General features: G+C 46.5%; 1 protein-coding gene across 1 annotated transcript; it reads left to right on the top strand.

The window, feature by feature from the left end:
* The first annotated feature begins 4,493 nt into the window (after window positions 1-4,493).
* On the top strand, window positions 4,494-8,253 carry LOC125959512 (uncharacterized). Its single transcript, XM_049692337.1, has 8 exons — window positions 4,494-4,574; window positions 4,664-6,233; window positions 6,302-6,639; window positions 6,755-6,952; window positions 7,276-7,359; window positions 7,418-7,818; window positions 7,886-8,018; window positions 8,086-8,253. Exons 1-8 carry the CDS (start codon window positions 4,494-4,496, stop codon window positions 8,251-8,253), a joined length of 2,973 nt encoding a protein of 990 aa, XP_049548294.1.
* Window positions 8,254-15,000: the final 6,747 nt, after the last annotated feature.

Genomic DNA, 15,000 nt, shown 5'->3' with positions numbered 1-15,000 from the left:
GTTTTTTTTGGCAGAACCATACACACACGGGGGGTTTTTGATTTGGATTTCTTTTTGTGTCTGACTGTTTGATGGGCTCACGAATGCGCTCTCTCTTTTTCGGGTGTACTTGGAAATGGTTTTTGGGGATGGTCGTGTGTGCGAAATGTTCGAACACAAATTTGGAAAAAGGATTCAATAATTCTTTATACTTTTTTGCGTGGATCCCAGTACACTGGTGTAGAGTGTTTTAACCGTTTTTTGACCACATTACTAATCAATGTGTTTAGCTGCGTAACGCCTCCTTTGATTTGGTATGTTTCATTAAAGATTTTAAATTGTTTTGATTGTTTTTCGGACCGAGGCAAAGTGGTTTCTCTTTAAACCGGGGGTTTAGCCCCCCGCCTCGAGGATGCTTCTTCCGGGTTCTAGCTCTTCTTTTATCTACAGCACTTAAACAAGACACTTTGAGATCATATGCCAACGGGAACACCGACCGGGTCGTTGCTAAGGGAAAGAGGTTCAACTAAGGCAGTTGACAGCCCAAAAGATAGAAGCCCGAGCGACATGCAAGGGCTTTGTGGACAAGAGCGTCGGTACACCCGACGAAAAGTAGAACTCCCGGGCCTGAAGAGCTAAGAAAATATATAAAGTGAATGTAAGAGTTTGCTCACACGTACACACACATGCACACTACAGAGTTCTGGTATCTTCTGTGCTTCCGTGCAACCTCTCCTCTACCCCCTTCCGCTCCGCAGCAAACACCAATCCCGCGAAGCCGCCCAAAGGGCCGAAAGACAATCACGAAGAAAATTTAAAATTTATCTTCTCGGTAAAAGTTTCGTTTCTAGTTCATTTACTCGGTGCCCGGAGTTGCTCCGGTGTGTCCATCGGTCCGTCCGTACGTGTCGGAGACTGAGAGCCTCAGAAGGACCCCCCGGCCCCTGGCCTGGCCTGGCTGAGAAGGCGAACGTAAGACTTCTGAAAGGAACGCTAGACAACGCGTCATGGTCTGAGGGACACCAACGAGCAGCAGGATGTTGCAGCCGGGCTATCGGCTTCAAATGCTTTGCTGACAGGGTTGGTTGGTGCTTGGGGTTGGTGCTGATGGTCTGCTGTAGATTGCCAAGATGACGTTGGACTTTGTTGGGCGTCGCTGGTGCTGCTGCTGCTGCTGCTGTCCGGAGGGGATGAGGATTTAGGTTTAGAGCCGGCGAAAGTCTTGTCTTGGGACACGGGCGCACCCCAGGGTAAGGTGTGTGTGTTTGTAGGGTAGGGAAGAAGGGGGGGGGGTGGGGAGAATGTGGCATACCACCCCCTCCCTGGTGCACTTGTGCTGGTTTGAGGTGGGTTCGTACAACAGTTTGCTGACCATCATTGTCAAGTGAAGAAGAAGATCGGAGCGCCCCAGAGAGGCGTTCAAATACAAGATGTTTTCCGTTAGGGACAACCCCTTTGCTGCTGCTGCTGTTCCTGCGCCCCAGGACTGAACCATAGAACGATATGCTCGATTACTTTGAGCTTGACTGTGGAATGATAACAAATTTGTACCGCTCTTTGCTTCCCGGATCGAATCACATCGTTGAGGGACGAGTTTCGATTAGGGATAGTTTAAAGCTCATCAGAGGGCAGAGATTTGCTCAGTAGCGAAACCGATTTCCGTGCGTTGGGAGTATGGCACGTAGTGGCTCGTGTGGTGTGGTTGATGACTTATTTAGCCAGATTTCAATCACCATTGTTGATACTTTGTAAGGATAAAACCGGGAGCCTTTAAACGGTTCTATAGGATGCTCAAGTAGGTAGATGGAACTTTGATCGTTTGATTGAGTTGTAGCAACGTAAGATTAAGCTGTCTGTTATCGAACACCGACAGAAAGACGAGCTGTACGTCTCAATTAATTGAACAATGTTGTTCTTATAACGGAACATCAACCCTTACCAACTCACTCGAGTCCTGTTTAAATAAGAACTGTTAAACTACTCCCCCCAAGATGGTCGCACTAGAACACATTCTTCGAGAGCGTTTCGTGTTCGAGGTTTGTTTACTTTTTTACGTCCACCAGCTCTATTTACACACCACCACTAGCAAGAACTCAGTTTCTTCCATCTTCTCGTCGGCGTCGACTGTGCAGAGTTAATGACTGTCTCGGTTTTACCGAGTATTCGGGGTGTTATGGCTTAATTTGGCTTGTGTCTCATTTAACGGGGTCCACGGGATCTACGCATGCCATGGCCGCCGGTACCGTCGCCTAGCTACTGAGAACCGCGTTATCCAGCAGCCAGCCGAATTCGAATGCGCAAAATGGAAGGAAAAGGACCGGGGAAAAGACATCACAGACCGCGTGCGTACCGTGTACCGTGCAGGGGTTGTTGCACGATGAAGCCACACAGCTTAATCATGACACGACGCGGTGGTGGTGAAGGTGGTGGAACCTCGCCAACCAGTTCGCCTCTCATGTGTGCTGGGTAAACAAACAATAAACTCTAGTACAAAATGTTGATTCTTCTAGAAACGGTGAAACCACAAACGTGCGCTGGGTTCGTGAAATAGTTAGATGCTTCTTCTTAATTAACAAAGTTTACGCTTTCAATTATAGTTGACTCCGGTCGAGCGAGCGGGACCCAAATATTGTCGGCGGCGGCGGCGGCGACTGCGTACCAACCAAACGAGAACGGAACGAAGAGGAGGAACCCGAAAAAGTGTCAACAAGTCACAGCGTTTGGCGTAGCGCATGTGTTGTGCGTGACTATTAGTTCATTAGATTTAGACCTGGTAACGGAAGCCTGGTAGCCACGCTAATGGTTTGGTAATTAAATGGTGAAGGGTGTATATTGTTCTGCCGGTTGGGACATTCATCAGCATTTTAGATCTTTTCGTATCGATTGGATCGTTGTAATCAGCGTTCGTTATCGTTCTGGTAGCGAACTGAGAACTGAGAAATGCCAACCACACTACATGGCATTAATGGGGGGCTTTGGTTATTTCGGGTCAAAATAGGCATATTTTTGACGATTTTTAGTGAAGAAACCATTCGAATTTATTTTTTTAAAATAATTTTATGTTATACTACAACTTTTCAAGAATATTTGGTTCTATTTTGGGGAAGATTTGATCAAAACTACGTTCATGGCATCCAATATAGAAACTGCAAGATTGCAAAAATGTACTTTTTGCAGTGCGGTGTCGTAGCAACGTGCTGAGGCATCTGAAATATATAAATCAATATTCTTTTGCTAGATTATAAGTTATTCCAGGTAGCCCCGCGAGTTTTTGTTAAATTTCCAATTTTTCGGTTTTTGGCAGATTGTTGAAGTTGAAAAAGAACTGCATTTTTCGATGTTGCCTCAAAAAACGACACTTCACATAATATAAAAATAACATTAAATGAAAAGTATCTACAATTTTTAAAAAAACTTGACGGGGCTACCTGGCAAATAGTGTACAGATTGTGTGTTCATGCTACGATGGGCACCGCCTTTGAAAACGCAGGTTTTGGAAAACACGATTCAAAGTAGCGAGATGCATCGAGCCTTGGATGAAAGACGGATTTTCAAAAATCAATATCTTTGTCAGTTTTGCTTGGATTGATCCCAACATTTTGCACAGTACACTTGAAAGGATAAGCACTCATAAAAAATTGTAAAAAGTAAATGGGAGGAAATAAAATAAAATTCCGAAGCCACCCCTTAACAGCTTAGCTATATTTTTGCAGTTTTAATGATAACAGGATCTTCGTTTTGCAAGGTAGCTTCCTCTTAGCAAAGCAGAAATTCAAAATATGGTTCTAGAAGCTTCAACTCGTAATTTGAGGTTGTGATCGAGGTCGTTAAAATTAACCGAATTGTATGTTAGGAAAATATTCTTTATTGGTAACAACAGCATTGCGCAGTGCAGATTTTTTTGTTATTGGAATGTTTTACATTAACACCGTTTCGTGGTACAGCTACTATATAAGTTCGATTGCAGTTATATTTTGAGAATTTAATTTAACTGTCTTTTCAATCGGTTTTCACGATAATCGTATTATCTTCATTGAAGTGTGAAACGTTATTGAATGCTAATCTGTTTTGAGTACATAACTTCTTCCCAAAATACCCACAATACTTTTAAACAATAACAATAACACAGGACAAAAGTTGTTCCAACTGGTGGTGCCAAAATCCAAACCTCCCCCGTAGAACATTTCCCCGGGACCATTTCGTTGGAATGCAAAACATCAACGATTGAGCAAAACTTCCAAGCAGGAGACTAGCAAAAGGCAGAAAAAGAGTCCAGTGTTTGGGGCAGATAAACAAACGGGGCTGGAGGCCAAAGTGTTGGCAAGTTTAGCGGCGCATGGCAGAACGCCCGGTAGTCACCCGGGTGATGGGCCCGGGCCCGGGTTTAAATCTTAGCAACGTGTTTACAAGCCTGCCTCGCCCGGGGCGTAAAATTCCCCTAAACAATCGAAAACATTCCGTAAAGCCCCATCATCGGTCGGTTGAAAGGGGTCAGTCTAGAACCGAGCGCCACCATGTCGACGACGAGAAAGAGTGCCAGCTCGTTGCTTCCTGGAAGTAACCTGAGCCAATCGAGCCACCGTTCCGTGATACAGGTAAGGTGTTCGTGATACTAGTTGTTCTATTGTTCCTTGCTGTGAGACTGCGAGCTAATGTGGAATCTCCGTTCCGTTGTTGTGTGAAGGGTACGAAGAACTTCGTCTGGAATCGGGAGGAGCTATCGTCCAATTTGCCGTACCACAACCATAACTATGAGATTCCGTTCAATCGGCCTCCGAATGAGGTTAACTTTATGGGTGGACTTGGCAGCAAGAAGGCCCACTTCCGGTCGAAGCTACATCCGCAGCGCTTCTCGACCGTCCAGAAGCTGATGCGTATGCGTACATCGAACCGCATCCTGGAGACGCTAACCGAGGATCTGCGGAAGGTGAACCTTTGTCGGCACAAGGGCGATCAGCAGAAGAAAGCCAACAATGTGACGGAGTTCATCAAGAAGATGACGGACGAGCTGCAGACGGCCGGTAACATCGAACACTCGACACCGTCGGATCAGTCGGATATGATGCGCAATCCGGCCCGGAAGAAGCTCACCAACGAGGACTATAAGGAGATGATCAAGAAGCTCGATCGGATTCTGCTCGAAGATGATCGACCATCGGCCGGCCAGAACGTTTCCTTTCGTGATTGGGCAATGCGCGAGCGGCACAACTTCAAGAACCGCAGCAACATCGAGATGATGAAACGGGAACGGGAAACGCTCGAGTCGGAGTTGTGCTCGTCGGTGGACACCCGATCGCACGAGTACATCTCGAACGAGGGCAGAAGAGTGACGAAGGTGCGCCGGGCCACGAAGATACCGCATATCGAGGGCCATATGTATGGACCGTTTACGCGGCTACCGATCGAGGATCCACTGTTGGCGAATGAGACCAAGTTCGGCATTCCGCTGAGCCTGCTGGTGCGCTCGTACCGGGAGATGGACACGAAGAAGGAAGGTGAGCGAACCCTGATTGATACCCGATTGTCTCACATGAGGATCCCTCTGTGTCCGAAAAGCAGCGACTCGTCCGAGGACGAGGACCAGATGGAGGAGGTCAAGATCCTGTCATTCCTCCGAACGCCCTACTTCCCCATTCCGACGATAAAGCGGCAGAAGAAGCGACGCAAGGATCGGTTGCGTAGCCGCTGGTTGCAGAAGAACCGCCTCAAGCGCATCACGATGCTGCTGTACGATCGTTCGCTGGAGAACATGAAGTCGGGCCGCAGACGTAAGGCTGGTCGGTACGGAAGCGAGGTGCCGGCGGTGGTGGCCACTGCTGGTGGTGCTCCTCGTTCGGGGGGCTCTAGTGCTAGTGGTACGGAGGGGCGCACGAAGCGCAAGAGCTCCCCGGCGGTACCGGAGTCGTCCAAAGCAGGGATAAGTGAGAAGCGCTCCCGGTACTATCGGTTCATCGAGGAGAAGTCCCAGCAGTACCGCCGGATGTACGATGAGGGATTGCAGCAGCGGATGACCAGTTTTCAGGATTTTAAGGCCAGTGAAACGGTGGGTACCTCCGAGGATGGGCTGTCGGAGTCGAGCCGTAAGAAGGCCAAACTTCAGGGGTTGAAGCTGATCGAGGAGAGACCACCGGTCGAGCGGCTTGAGCTGAAGTTTCCACCGAACCGATTTAAAAGCCTTTCCAAGAGTGACACCCAGAAGGGTGCGTTCTACATCGATCCGGAGTTTTACGATAAGTTGAGGGACCTAAAGCGATGTAAGTAAGGGATTAGGTTCGTCTGATTAATTGCGGGTAAGGTAACTGGTGCGTTCCACACTCTGCAGACAAACAACGTTCCAAGTACTACACCAGCCTGATGCGCGGTAGACCGGACGTACGCCAGCGGCTGCAGGTGAACGCTCCGGAGTTCGAAGAGGAGCAGATCGGGCACAAGTACAAGTACTTTAGCCGGTTGGCGACGGAATGGGATAACTACTACATCCATGAGCTGCGTTACCGGCCCCGGATACGTAAGTTCTGTCCCAAAACCGACATTCTCAATATACGCGAGCAGCGCCGCAAGGTGTTCCTGCAGTACTTCATCGAGGAGAATCTGCTTCAGCGCCGGGCACGCCAGAGTCTGGAGCGCCGGTATGCCAATTGGATTAAGAACTTTTGCAAGGTAAGAAGCAAGTAGAGCAGTCACTGTGTTGGCGGCTAGATCCAATGGCCACCGGCCACCGGATGAACCACTTGTTTATCACTTTGTAAAATTCTATTTTCCATCCACGGGCCAGCGCATAAGACCGCTGTTCAAGGTGTGGAAGGAGGAAGCGTACTCGAAGCTGGTGGCAGCTACCGATCGGGAGAAGGAAGCCACCCAGGAGACGGCCCGGTTGAGGGCTACGCTTCAGGATCGTCAAAACAAGATGGACTCGGTAACGGAGCGTATCCTGCTGCTGGAGGAACGCTGGAACCGGGTTATGCAAATAAGGGTAAGTTTTGGTTTTTGCTGGAACAGGTGCAGGGGTGCGAAAGATTGTCTCGACAAAAGTCAGGCTGTACAGTTTATGGATGGGATTTTTGAGAAAGTTTTTGCTTCGGTCAGTCTGTTGACCATCACCCGTCAGGGTTGGGGTTGGTTTAGTTTATTCTTTGGACGAAAACTCTTCAGGGTTCGTTGTTTGTGGCCAGTAAGTTTTGTTGTCTTGAACAGTGCTGTAGGGAGAAAGGGAGCTTGAAGGAGGACATTGACCTGCTCATGAAGTTTGTGTGGAGTAACAAAATATTCCTTTTCATCATTTCTCTCACTTTGCAGAACTACTACTACATGCTAATGGATTCGCAGTGGCGCTTGCAGAACGATTACTTCCATCGTGCCTCGGATGGATCGCTGTTGACGGTTGGTAGTCGGTCATTTGTGACTGGTAGTAGCTGGCATTAATTTCTCCAAATCATAGGTATCGGAAAGCATTCGAAACTGCAAATCGTTGTTCATCCGCACCGAGGGCAATAATGTTGCTACGGAGATTGCGGAGTTCTATCTGGGGAAAGCCTTCCCGGAGTTGGAACGCTTGCCCAGCTGTGATCCGGATGCTGAGCTGTTGCGTCGTGGGTTGGTACAGCTGAATTTGCGCACGATCGACCTGATCAGCAAGTACAACCAGAAGCTGATGGTGTTCAGCAAAATCGACTACCACTACAAGGATGTGTTGGAACAGTTTCCGAAATATTTCACCGACCACTACGATGCGTTGCACCTGTACACCGCCAAGATGGAATCGATACAGAGTAAGAACGAGCGACTAAAGACACAGTTCCATGGCCTGCTGGGGCAGCCACTGCAGGATTGCGTTTACAAGTGAGTATGGAAGTATAGCAAGTGTCGTCTGAACTCACGTTTTTGCATTTCCTTCCACTTCCGACAGCAAAATCATGCGAATTACTACCTCTACAGTGGGGCAGCTGTATCTGTTTGTGAGAAAACTACAACACCGTCAGGTGGAGATAGTGGAGATCAATGCAAGAGACAAGCTGGCCGCCATACACCAGCATGTGATGGTGAGTGATAACCTTCGGCTCCACTTTGACTACGGGATTCCCTTTAATGTTCGGCATTGCGTTTTAGGATTTACTCTTCGAGCTGGATCTACTACCGCTGGACGTGCTGAAGGAGTCCGAGCGTGAGGCACGGCGGAATCGCAAAACCCTGTTCCGGGAAGCGAACACGGCGTACAAGAAAAAGATGGTGCTGGATTTGCTGCGTAAACAGCTTCGTTTCCACGTCAGAAAGTAGAAGCAATTGAAGGCTATGTAGAATTCGCTGCCATAACGTTCTTTCATGTACATCTTTTTAGAAAACTAATGAGCACCTTTTGCTCTGTTCGGGAATGATATAAAATGAGGGTTTTCATAGCCGTTCGCATTGGCTCGGCAATTCAGTCATGCAACGTACAATTTGCTCGGTTTGATTGGGTGTTACGGTCGTATCCTTATCGTTGCATCGTAAAACCCTCCGAATTGGACCGGTAGCTACCGTTGATTAGGTGAAGCCAATCCGGACCCAAACCAAACAACCGATAACCGAAACCGAAAACCGGAACAAGGGACGTGTCACGTGTATTCATAAACTTTCGTTGGTCTAGCAAGTGTGAGAGAGGAAGGGTACACACTTTGCTAAGGTGTGGTATGCGGTCAGGTGGTGTCGACATAAATTTGATGCGTGATAACTATCGATGAAGCCCCTCGATGCTGGTTTCGAGCCTCTTGGCGGGACCCCGTTATCTGAGAACAACAGGCTTGGCACGAACCGTGTGATGTGAGTGTGTTAGTGTGTGTGCGCGCGTATGTGTGTCTGTTAAGGTGCCCCGATGAAAGATTCCATCCAGCACCTGGGGACCGGCAATCCCTGGAATCGATGGCTGCAGGGCACCGTTTTCAACCAGCATGGAATGTGCAGCATAGGGCGTGGGTTTGGCTTGCCTTTCCGGTCACATAATTCCAAGGAAAGTTCAATCGCTTCGTCGCCAACTACAAAGCCCTCGACGATGATAGCACCATTGAGACGCGCTTCTGAACCGCCACAAATGGGATAAAATATAAAAAATAAGTAAAAACAAAATCGAAAGCACAAACTAGGCGCTTCCGGCTTCCGGGCAAGTGATCCTTTACTTACGATTGCGAAATTGCAATAATACTCGGCTGAAAGGCGAGTTCTCGTTATCTGCTGCTAGAGGTGTAAGGTGTGTGTGTGTGTGTTTGAGCAAGGAGCCAGGTCACCGGGACGGTTTCGGGGTGTTTCCTGTCTTTCATTTCCACACCAACACCGCTACACACACACGAACAGAGACAACACGTTCGGTAATTTCGGGGGTTGCTTTGAAATGACAATCGCCCAGGACAATTTATGGAATTTTCCTTCTTTTATCTTTGCCCGGTCCTGGAGGTGAGGGTGAGGTGCTTCCAGTGGACGCCACTGCGGCCACTTGATAGACGATATGGTACAGCGATCGAACAATGGCATGTGCCCGAAGAGCTCTTGAGCCGAATAGCGAAGAGTGGCGAAGACGAAGACTAGAAGTCTGATGCTGAAAAATGTAAGTCCAGGCCCCAGGCAGCATCTTCTATGGCACAATGGGCTCGCGGACCTTTTTTGGTTGGGTATTTGGAAACAATTTGTTTGATGTCCCGACCACGGTGCTGCTTAAACAACAATTTAGATCTCATGACAATTGCATTGCAATACAGCGTTAACTTATCTGTGCATCAGGCTTTTGTCTTGATTCAAAAATAACATTGCAGCTGTTTCTGAGAAGCAGAACTGTGCTGTCTGTTTGTGTGTCTGTGTGTGTGTGCTGTGGATTGCAATGTCTTGGGATATTGGATCGACTTCTTGGCTGATAAATGTCATCCTGTTTGTCTATCCCGATTCACACCTCCCACAGTGCTCGGAAACAATTCTCGGAAGCAACGTAGACGCTTTTGTAATTTTCGTGCAATACCGGTCGAGCGCCCTTATCCCCCCCACCCAGTTGGTCCTTTTCCCCCGCCCCGGGCTCTAATCATCATCATCGGATACAGTTTGGGTGCCATTTCCGCGTCCAAGGTTTTCCACGGTTGGATAGTTGTGTTTCTTTTCTGCCTCCCCGTTTTTGGGATTTCTGCTCGTTGTCTGATCGAATTGTAAGCTGGCAAAGATGCTCCCGGTTGACTTTTGATTTTGGCTTCGCATTCCTTCTGCTCCATTCTTCTTCCATTGCAGTGCTGGTGGTGCTGGTGGTGGATCGGTTCACTTCACACAATGGATTCGCGCGCGCTTCTATTGCATTTCATTTATCTTCCCGCTGCTGTTCAATCTATTTCATTTCGATTGAGTTTACACAGTGACGGTGCAATTTACGGTTCTTTATCGGATGTTTCACCTCGACATCCGTTTGAAACCGGCTGAAAGGGTGGTGGTGGTGGTGGTGCAGAGCTTTTCTATAATTCATCCAGCGCGTTCCTCGGTCGACACGTTGAAAACCGATGATGCAAGGACTTGTTTCGAGCATTGCTTGCTTGTTAAGCAGAGCTGGGGGTTGCAGGAGGGAGAGAGAGATAGAGGGAGCGCTGATTGAAGCAGATCGTCCCCCTCGTCGGTGAAGTGCATTTCTGCGATTGGCTTGGAACAGTTGTGGAGTGAGATCTGCGCATCTGCACCTTGAGTGGCAATGTTTTTCGCATGTTAAAGAATTGTCCTGCATGGCCGCATAATAGCTGATGTTTGCTGTCACCTTGTTTGAAGGGATAAAGAGGACAGATCATTTCTCCAATCGGCAATCGGGTCGAATGCTGGCCAATATTTTTGCCAGAGCTCGATCATGTTCAAATTAGGAGCATTTCTTATCACCACCATGATGAAGAAACTAAAGCGATTTATCAGTCGAATTTGCTACTGAAATTGAATGTAAAATACTTCTTAGGTCTAGAAGAAATCAAGGTTTTTCACCCACAATTCTGGCATTTTTCTTGTAGGAATAATGTAATCCGATAAATTTAAGCAAGTGATTCAGAGAAAGATACCAAAAGCTTTGGTTAGAGTTTATTACTACTTCTCATCTAGTTACTAGTGCTGTATCACATCTAGTTGCTAAGTAGTAACTAATGTTTGGAGCGATTGACAGTAACGGAACTATTTAATTTTTACCTTCTATTATAACATTTTAAAGAATTCATTTATCTATACCTACATATATAAATGTATCTATATATATAAATGAAAGTTGCGTACTTTCATACGCCCTTAACTTGAGAACCGATGGGCCGATTCCGCTCATTTTTGGCACTATGAATACGTCTTGCTCTGCTTCATGTTTATACGTTGAGAAATATTGAGACCTCTCTGTCCTTTTATGGCAAATTGAAACTCTTTTTTGCCTACTTGATTTGATATTATTTCAAAACATTGGATGACCAAAATTCAGCTCCAATGCATACTTGGATGAATTCGATATTCTTACTTTAATTTGATCATTATCGCCTACTGCGGTAATTTTATTTTCTGTACCCATCATACCAAAGAGCGATTGATTCGTGTAAATAAAGGAAGATTGGTTGATTCGCGATTTTGTCTTCCAACGGAGATTTGTCAAGTGGTTTAAGTTTTTGCGTTTTTGCGAGAACAAAAACTGCGTTTAGTGCATCAAGAACTATTTATGTTGAAATGAAAATGGTTTGATTTTTATTGACTCATTTCATCCAGCCTCCAACCAGAAGATTAAGTAAAACGTATGCATTAACAAAAAGAGACAAAGTTAGGATAGTGTTAAGAAAAAAAAACTTACTTGCAAAAGTTTACATGCAAATTAAACCTCTGTCAGCCAAACTCTAAACGAGATGGCGAAAATAGTGAAGATTCCAAAAATCAAAAATACACAGAAATAACTGAAAAATTTGTGTACAAATATGATTTTGATCCGTTGTGTGAAAAGTGATGCAATTACCTTCCATATGTAATTTACAGAACTCAACTATCTCTCTTAGTTTTTTCTTATCGCCATTAAAATTTTAGGATTGCACAGCCGAAATTCAAGGAGGCTTCAAGTGTCGAATGGCAGAACGAAGTTTGTGGGGTCAACTAGTATTTCATAAATAAACCATATTACAACATGAATATACTTGACGACATCTTTAGAGACAAAAAGCTGCATCAGTGCACACGTTATCGAGGCGTATCTGCTAGAACAAGCCATTTTCTACCCTCAATCTGATAGCCGCACTGATCTAGTGCGGTCGTACCTCGGCACTTGACATCCCGATGTTTTTCCACCAAGCCACTCAACTCTGATAATCTTCGTTTCGCCCACTTATGCCAACTGCCAATATTTGGTCCCGCCGGCACTTCACGTGGGGCGTGCTTGACTTGCGGGGCTATAGTTCGTGACCAAATGCACCGAGCAGTAGTAGTAGTAGAAACAGTTGTACCCCCGTTACCGCACCATGATGACAGCAATATACAGTTACTAAATAACCACTTACTCAATATCCGGCAGACAGGCGCACCCAGTGAGTATTCGTGGCCATGCCACCGTCACCATGGCTTAGCGACAGTCACATACACGCACACGGACACAGCTGGGTTGGTAAATCTGTTTTGCAATGTTTGCAAAATAATTGAACGCTCCCGACCACGCCAATCTCGCCAATCGCGCCAGTGCCGTTGGCGGTTCTGGCCACGTTACTTTCGATGCACAGGAGGAGGCCTTTTACTCTCGAGGAGCGGCTTCAGATGATTCAGTGCCTGCGATTGTGGTGAGTATGCAGGTGAAAGCGTCGTTTCGAAGCAAGCAACCAACACGCCGCATGCTGAGACTGTCGCCGGAAGGGCGACTGGCGAAACAATCACACACTCGAGCCCGAGTTGCAGCAGCAGCAGCCATCGTGGTTCGGTTTCGTATGCTACATCCTTGCGCCTGGCGCGCTAGTGTGGCGTAGCGTGGCATTGCAAGTGCTCTTTCCGGTTGGGGCGCCGGTACCGTCGTGCTACGGACGCACTACCGGGGTTGACAATTTATTTCGCAGATCACCTGCAAGTCACCTGCAGCCACAACCGTTTATGTTCCGGAGCACCATCGTCTTACATCGGCCGAGTGCAATTTGAACCTGAACGCCGGTCCCATATCCAACCGGTCCGGGTCCGTGTCCGTGTCCTGTCGTCGTCCTCATCGCCGTCTCTTGCTACCTCGACTATCTCTGTTTGCTTAGCAGCTTAGGGACGGGGAAGGAGGACTCTGCAGGGAGCACCTCCACCTTCGCTCACCTGCTATTTGAACGTGTTCGGCGTAGAATCTGTCTAATAAAGTCGGTTCTGATATCTTGCTGGTTGGCTTGATTGCGGCAAAAGGATATAAGCGCCATGTCGGTGTACCATCGCTACAGGCCAGTCTGACACTTGGTACTTGGTGCGCGTAGTGTGGGACTGCAGCTGTAACCAGTAGAAGCTGCTGTGGTAATGGACTGCTGCTAGTGGTGGCCTCGTGTAGATGCAGATGCAGACGAAAAAAGGATAGAAAGGATGGTAGTGGTGGTCTCACAGTCTTGTCACAGTGACAGCAATGCTAACATTGGAATGACACGAAAAACGTTCGCTTCTTTGCGGTATTACTTATCATAAGCAAATCGTTTGCTCGGCACCATCCATTTAACGACAGGCGCGATGTGATCGTCGTTTCGTTTTCATTTCTAATGTTGATCATCTGACGACGATGGAAGCATGCAATGCACTGTAACTGTGGTTAGGGTTGGGCTTCCTTTTTGGGAGGGAGGCAACTCAGTCTGTCGCATCGACACGGGAACGGCCGCTCGGGGGCATGTGCGCATATCGGGCTGGAATCGGTGTGGAATTGCTCCCGGAAGGTAGAATTTCGATCAGCAGTAGCAGTAGTATGCAATAGCAGGAGCAGCAGTGAGTCTGTGTTGTCGGTGCCGATGTAGCTTGTCACACAGAAGGCGTCATCCATCTGTACTTTGGCTTCGTTTCATGGGGGGTGGTTCATAGACGAACGCATCAGCATCAGATATGATTTTTGATACCTGAACACGTTGAGCTGCGATGTAAGCTTCGTAGAGCAAATGTGCACCTTTATAGGTTGAATGGAACAGACAGGATCTCAATATGCGCTTCTATAGGGAAGGATTGATGGTCTCTTTAAACAATTTTATCATTAAATAGTTTTTTTTTGCAAATTTTTAATATTTCACACTAATCTTTATATCCAATAGTTAAAGAATGCCATTTGTCGTTAAGAAGAAAGAAAATTATGTACCTTACAATTTAAGGTATTAATTTAATCATGTGCTTTACAATTATTTACAATCTATAGGTAGATTGTATTTGACTCATAAATCTGTCTCCTTCTCAATAAATACTGTTCCATTCCTTAATACATCAACATAGATTCTTCACTTTCTTTACATAGATCTGTTTGAATAAATATAAGGCTTAAATATATTTGAACCGAAGAAACTGAGATCACTATTAGAGGTTGTAATCATAGGAAATTAGTCACAATTAAACGACAAATACATCATAAATCAGAAAACAAAACCTAGCAACGCTATTGCTTTTGGTATTTGGTGAAGAACGTTCTCTTATGGATGTTGAATTCCAGAGAGAAGCGAAAAATAAAGCGATTTCTCGTTTGTTGCTTGCTTTGAAAGATAAAAAATTCTTGATCCGAGGTCTGAGCGTGCTGTCAGTTTGTTAACAATTCATACTGGAAACCGCTTTTTAATTTAAATCTAAATTAGTTGTCTTGGAGATTCATAAGCGGCTGCAACACATGGTGGTAGCAGATAACAATAATATTACTAATTAAAGTTCCGAGTTCCGAGTTGGTCCCATCCCTTTTTTTTCAAAATAAGTTTCCCGGGAGAAACCTTTCTGGTTTGTGTGATTCCTTCAAACAAATGTTACCGTCGTACCCAGAGACAAGCAGCACCAGATCGGACGTTCCATTGAGCCCTATGCCTGTGCTGGCCGGTTCTAGGCGGGCGGGAATGAAAG

The sequence above is a fragment of the Anopheles darlingi genome, chromosome 2 (assembly GCF_943734745.1).
Source record: "Anopheles darlingi chromosome 2, idAnoDarlMG_H_01, whole genome shotgun sequence".
NCBI lineage: Eukaryota > Metazoa > Arthropoda > Insecta > Diptera > Culicidae > Anopheles > Anopheles darlingi.
Note: the sequence above shows the minus strand (reverse complement) of the source record. Positions and strands in the feature narration are given on the sequence as shown.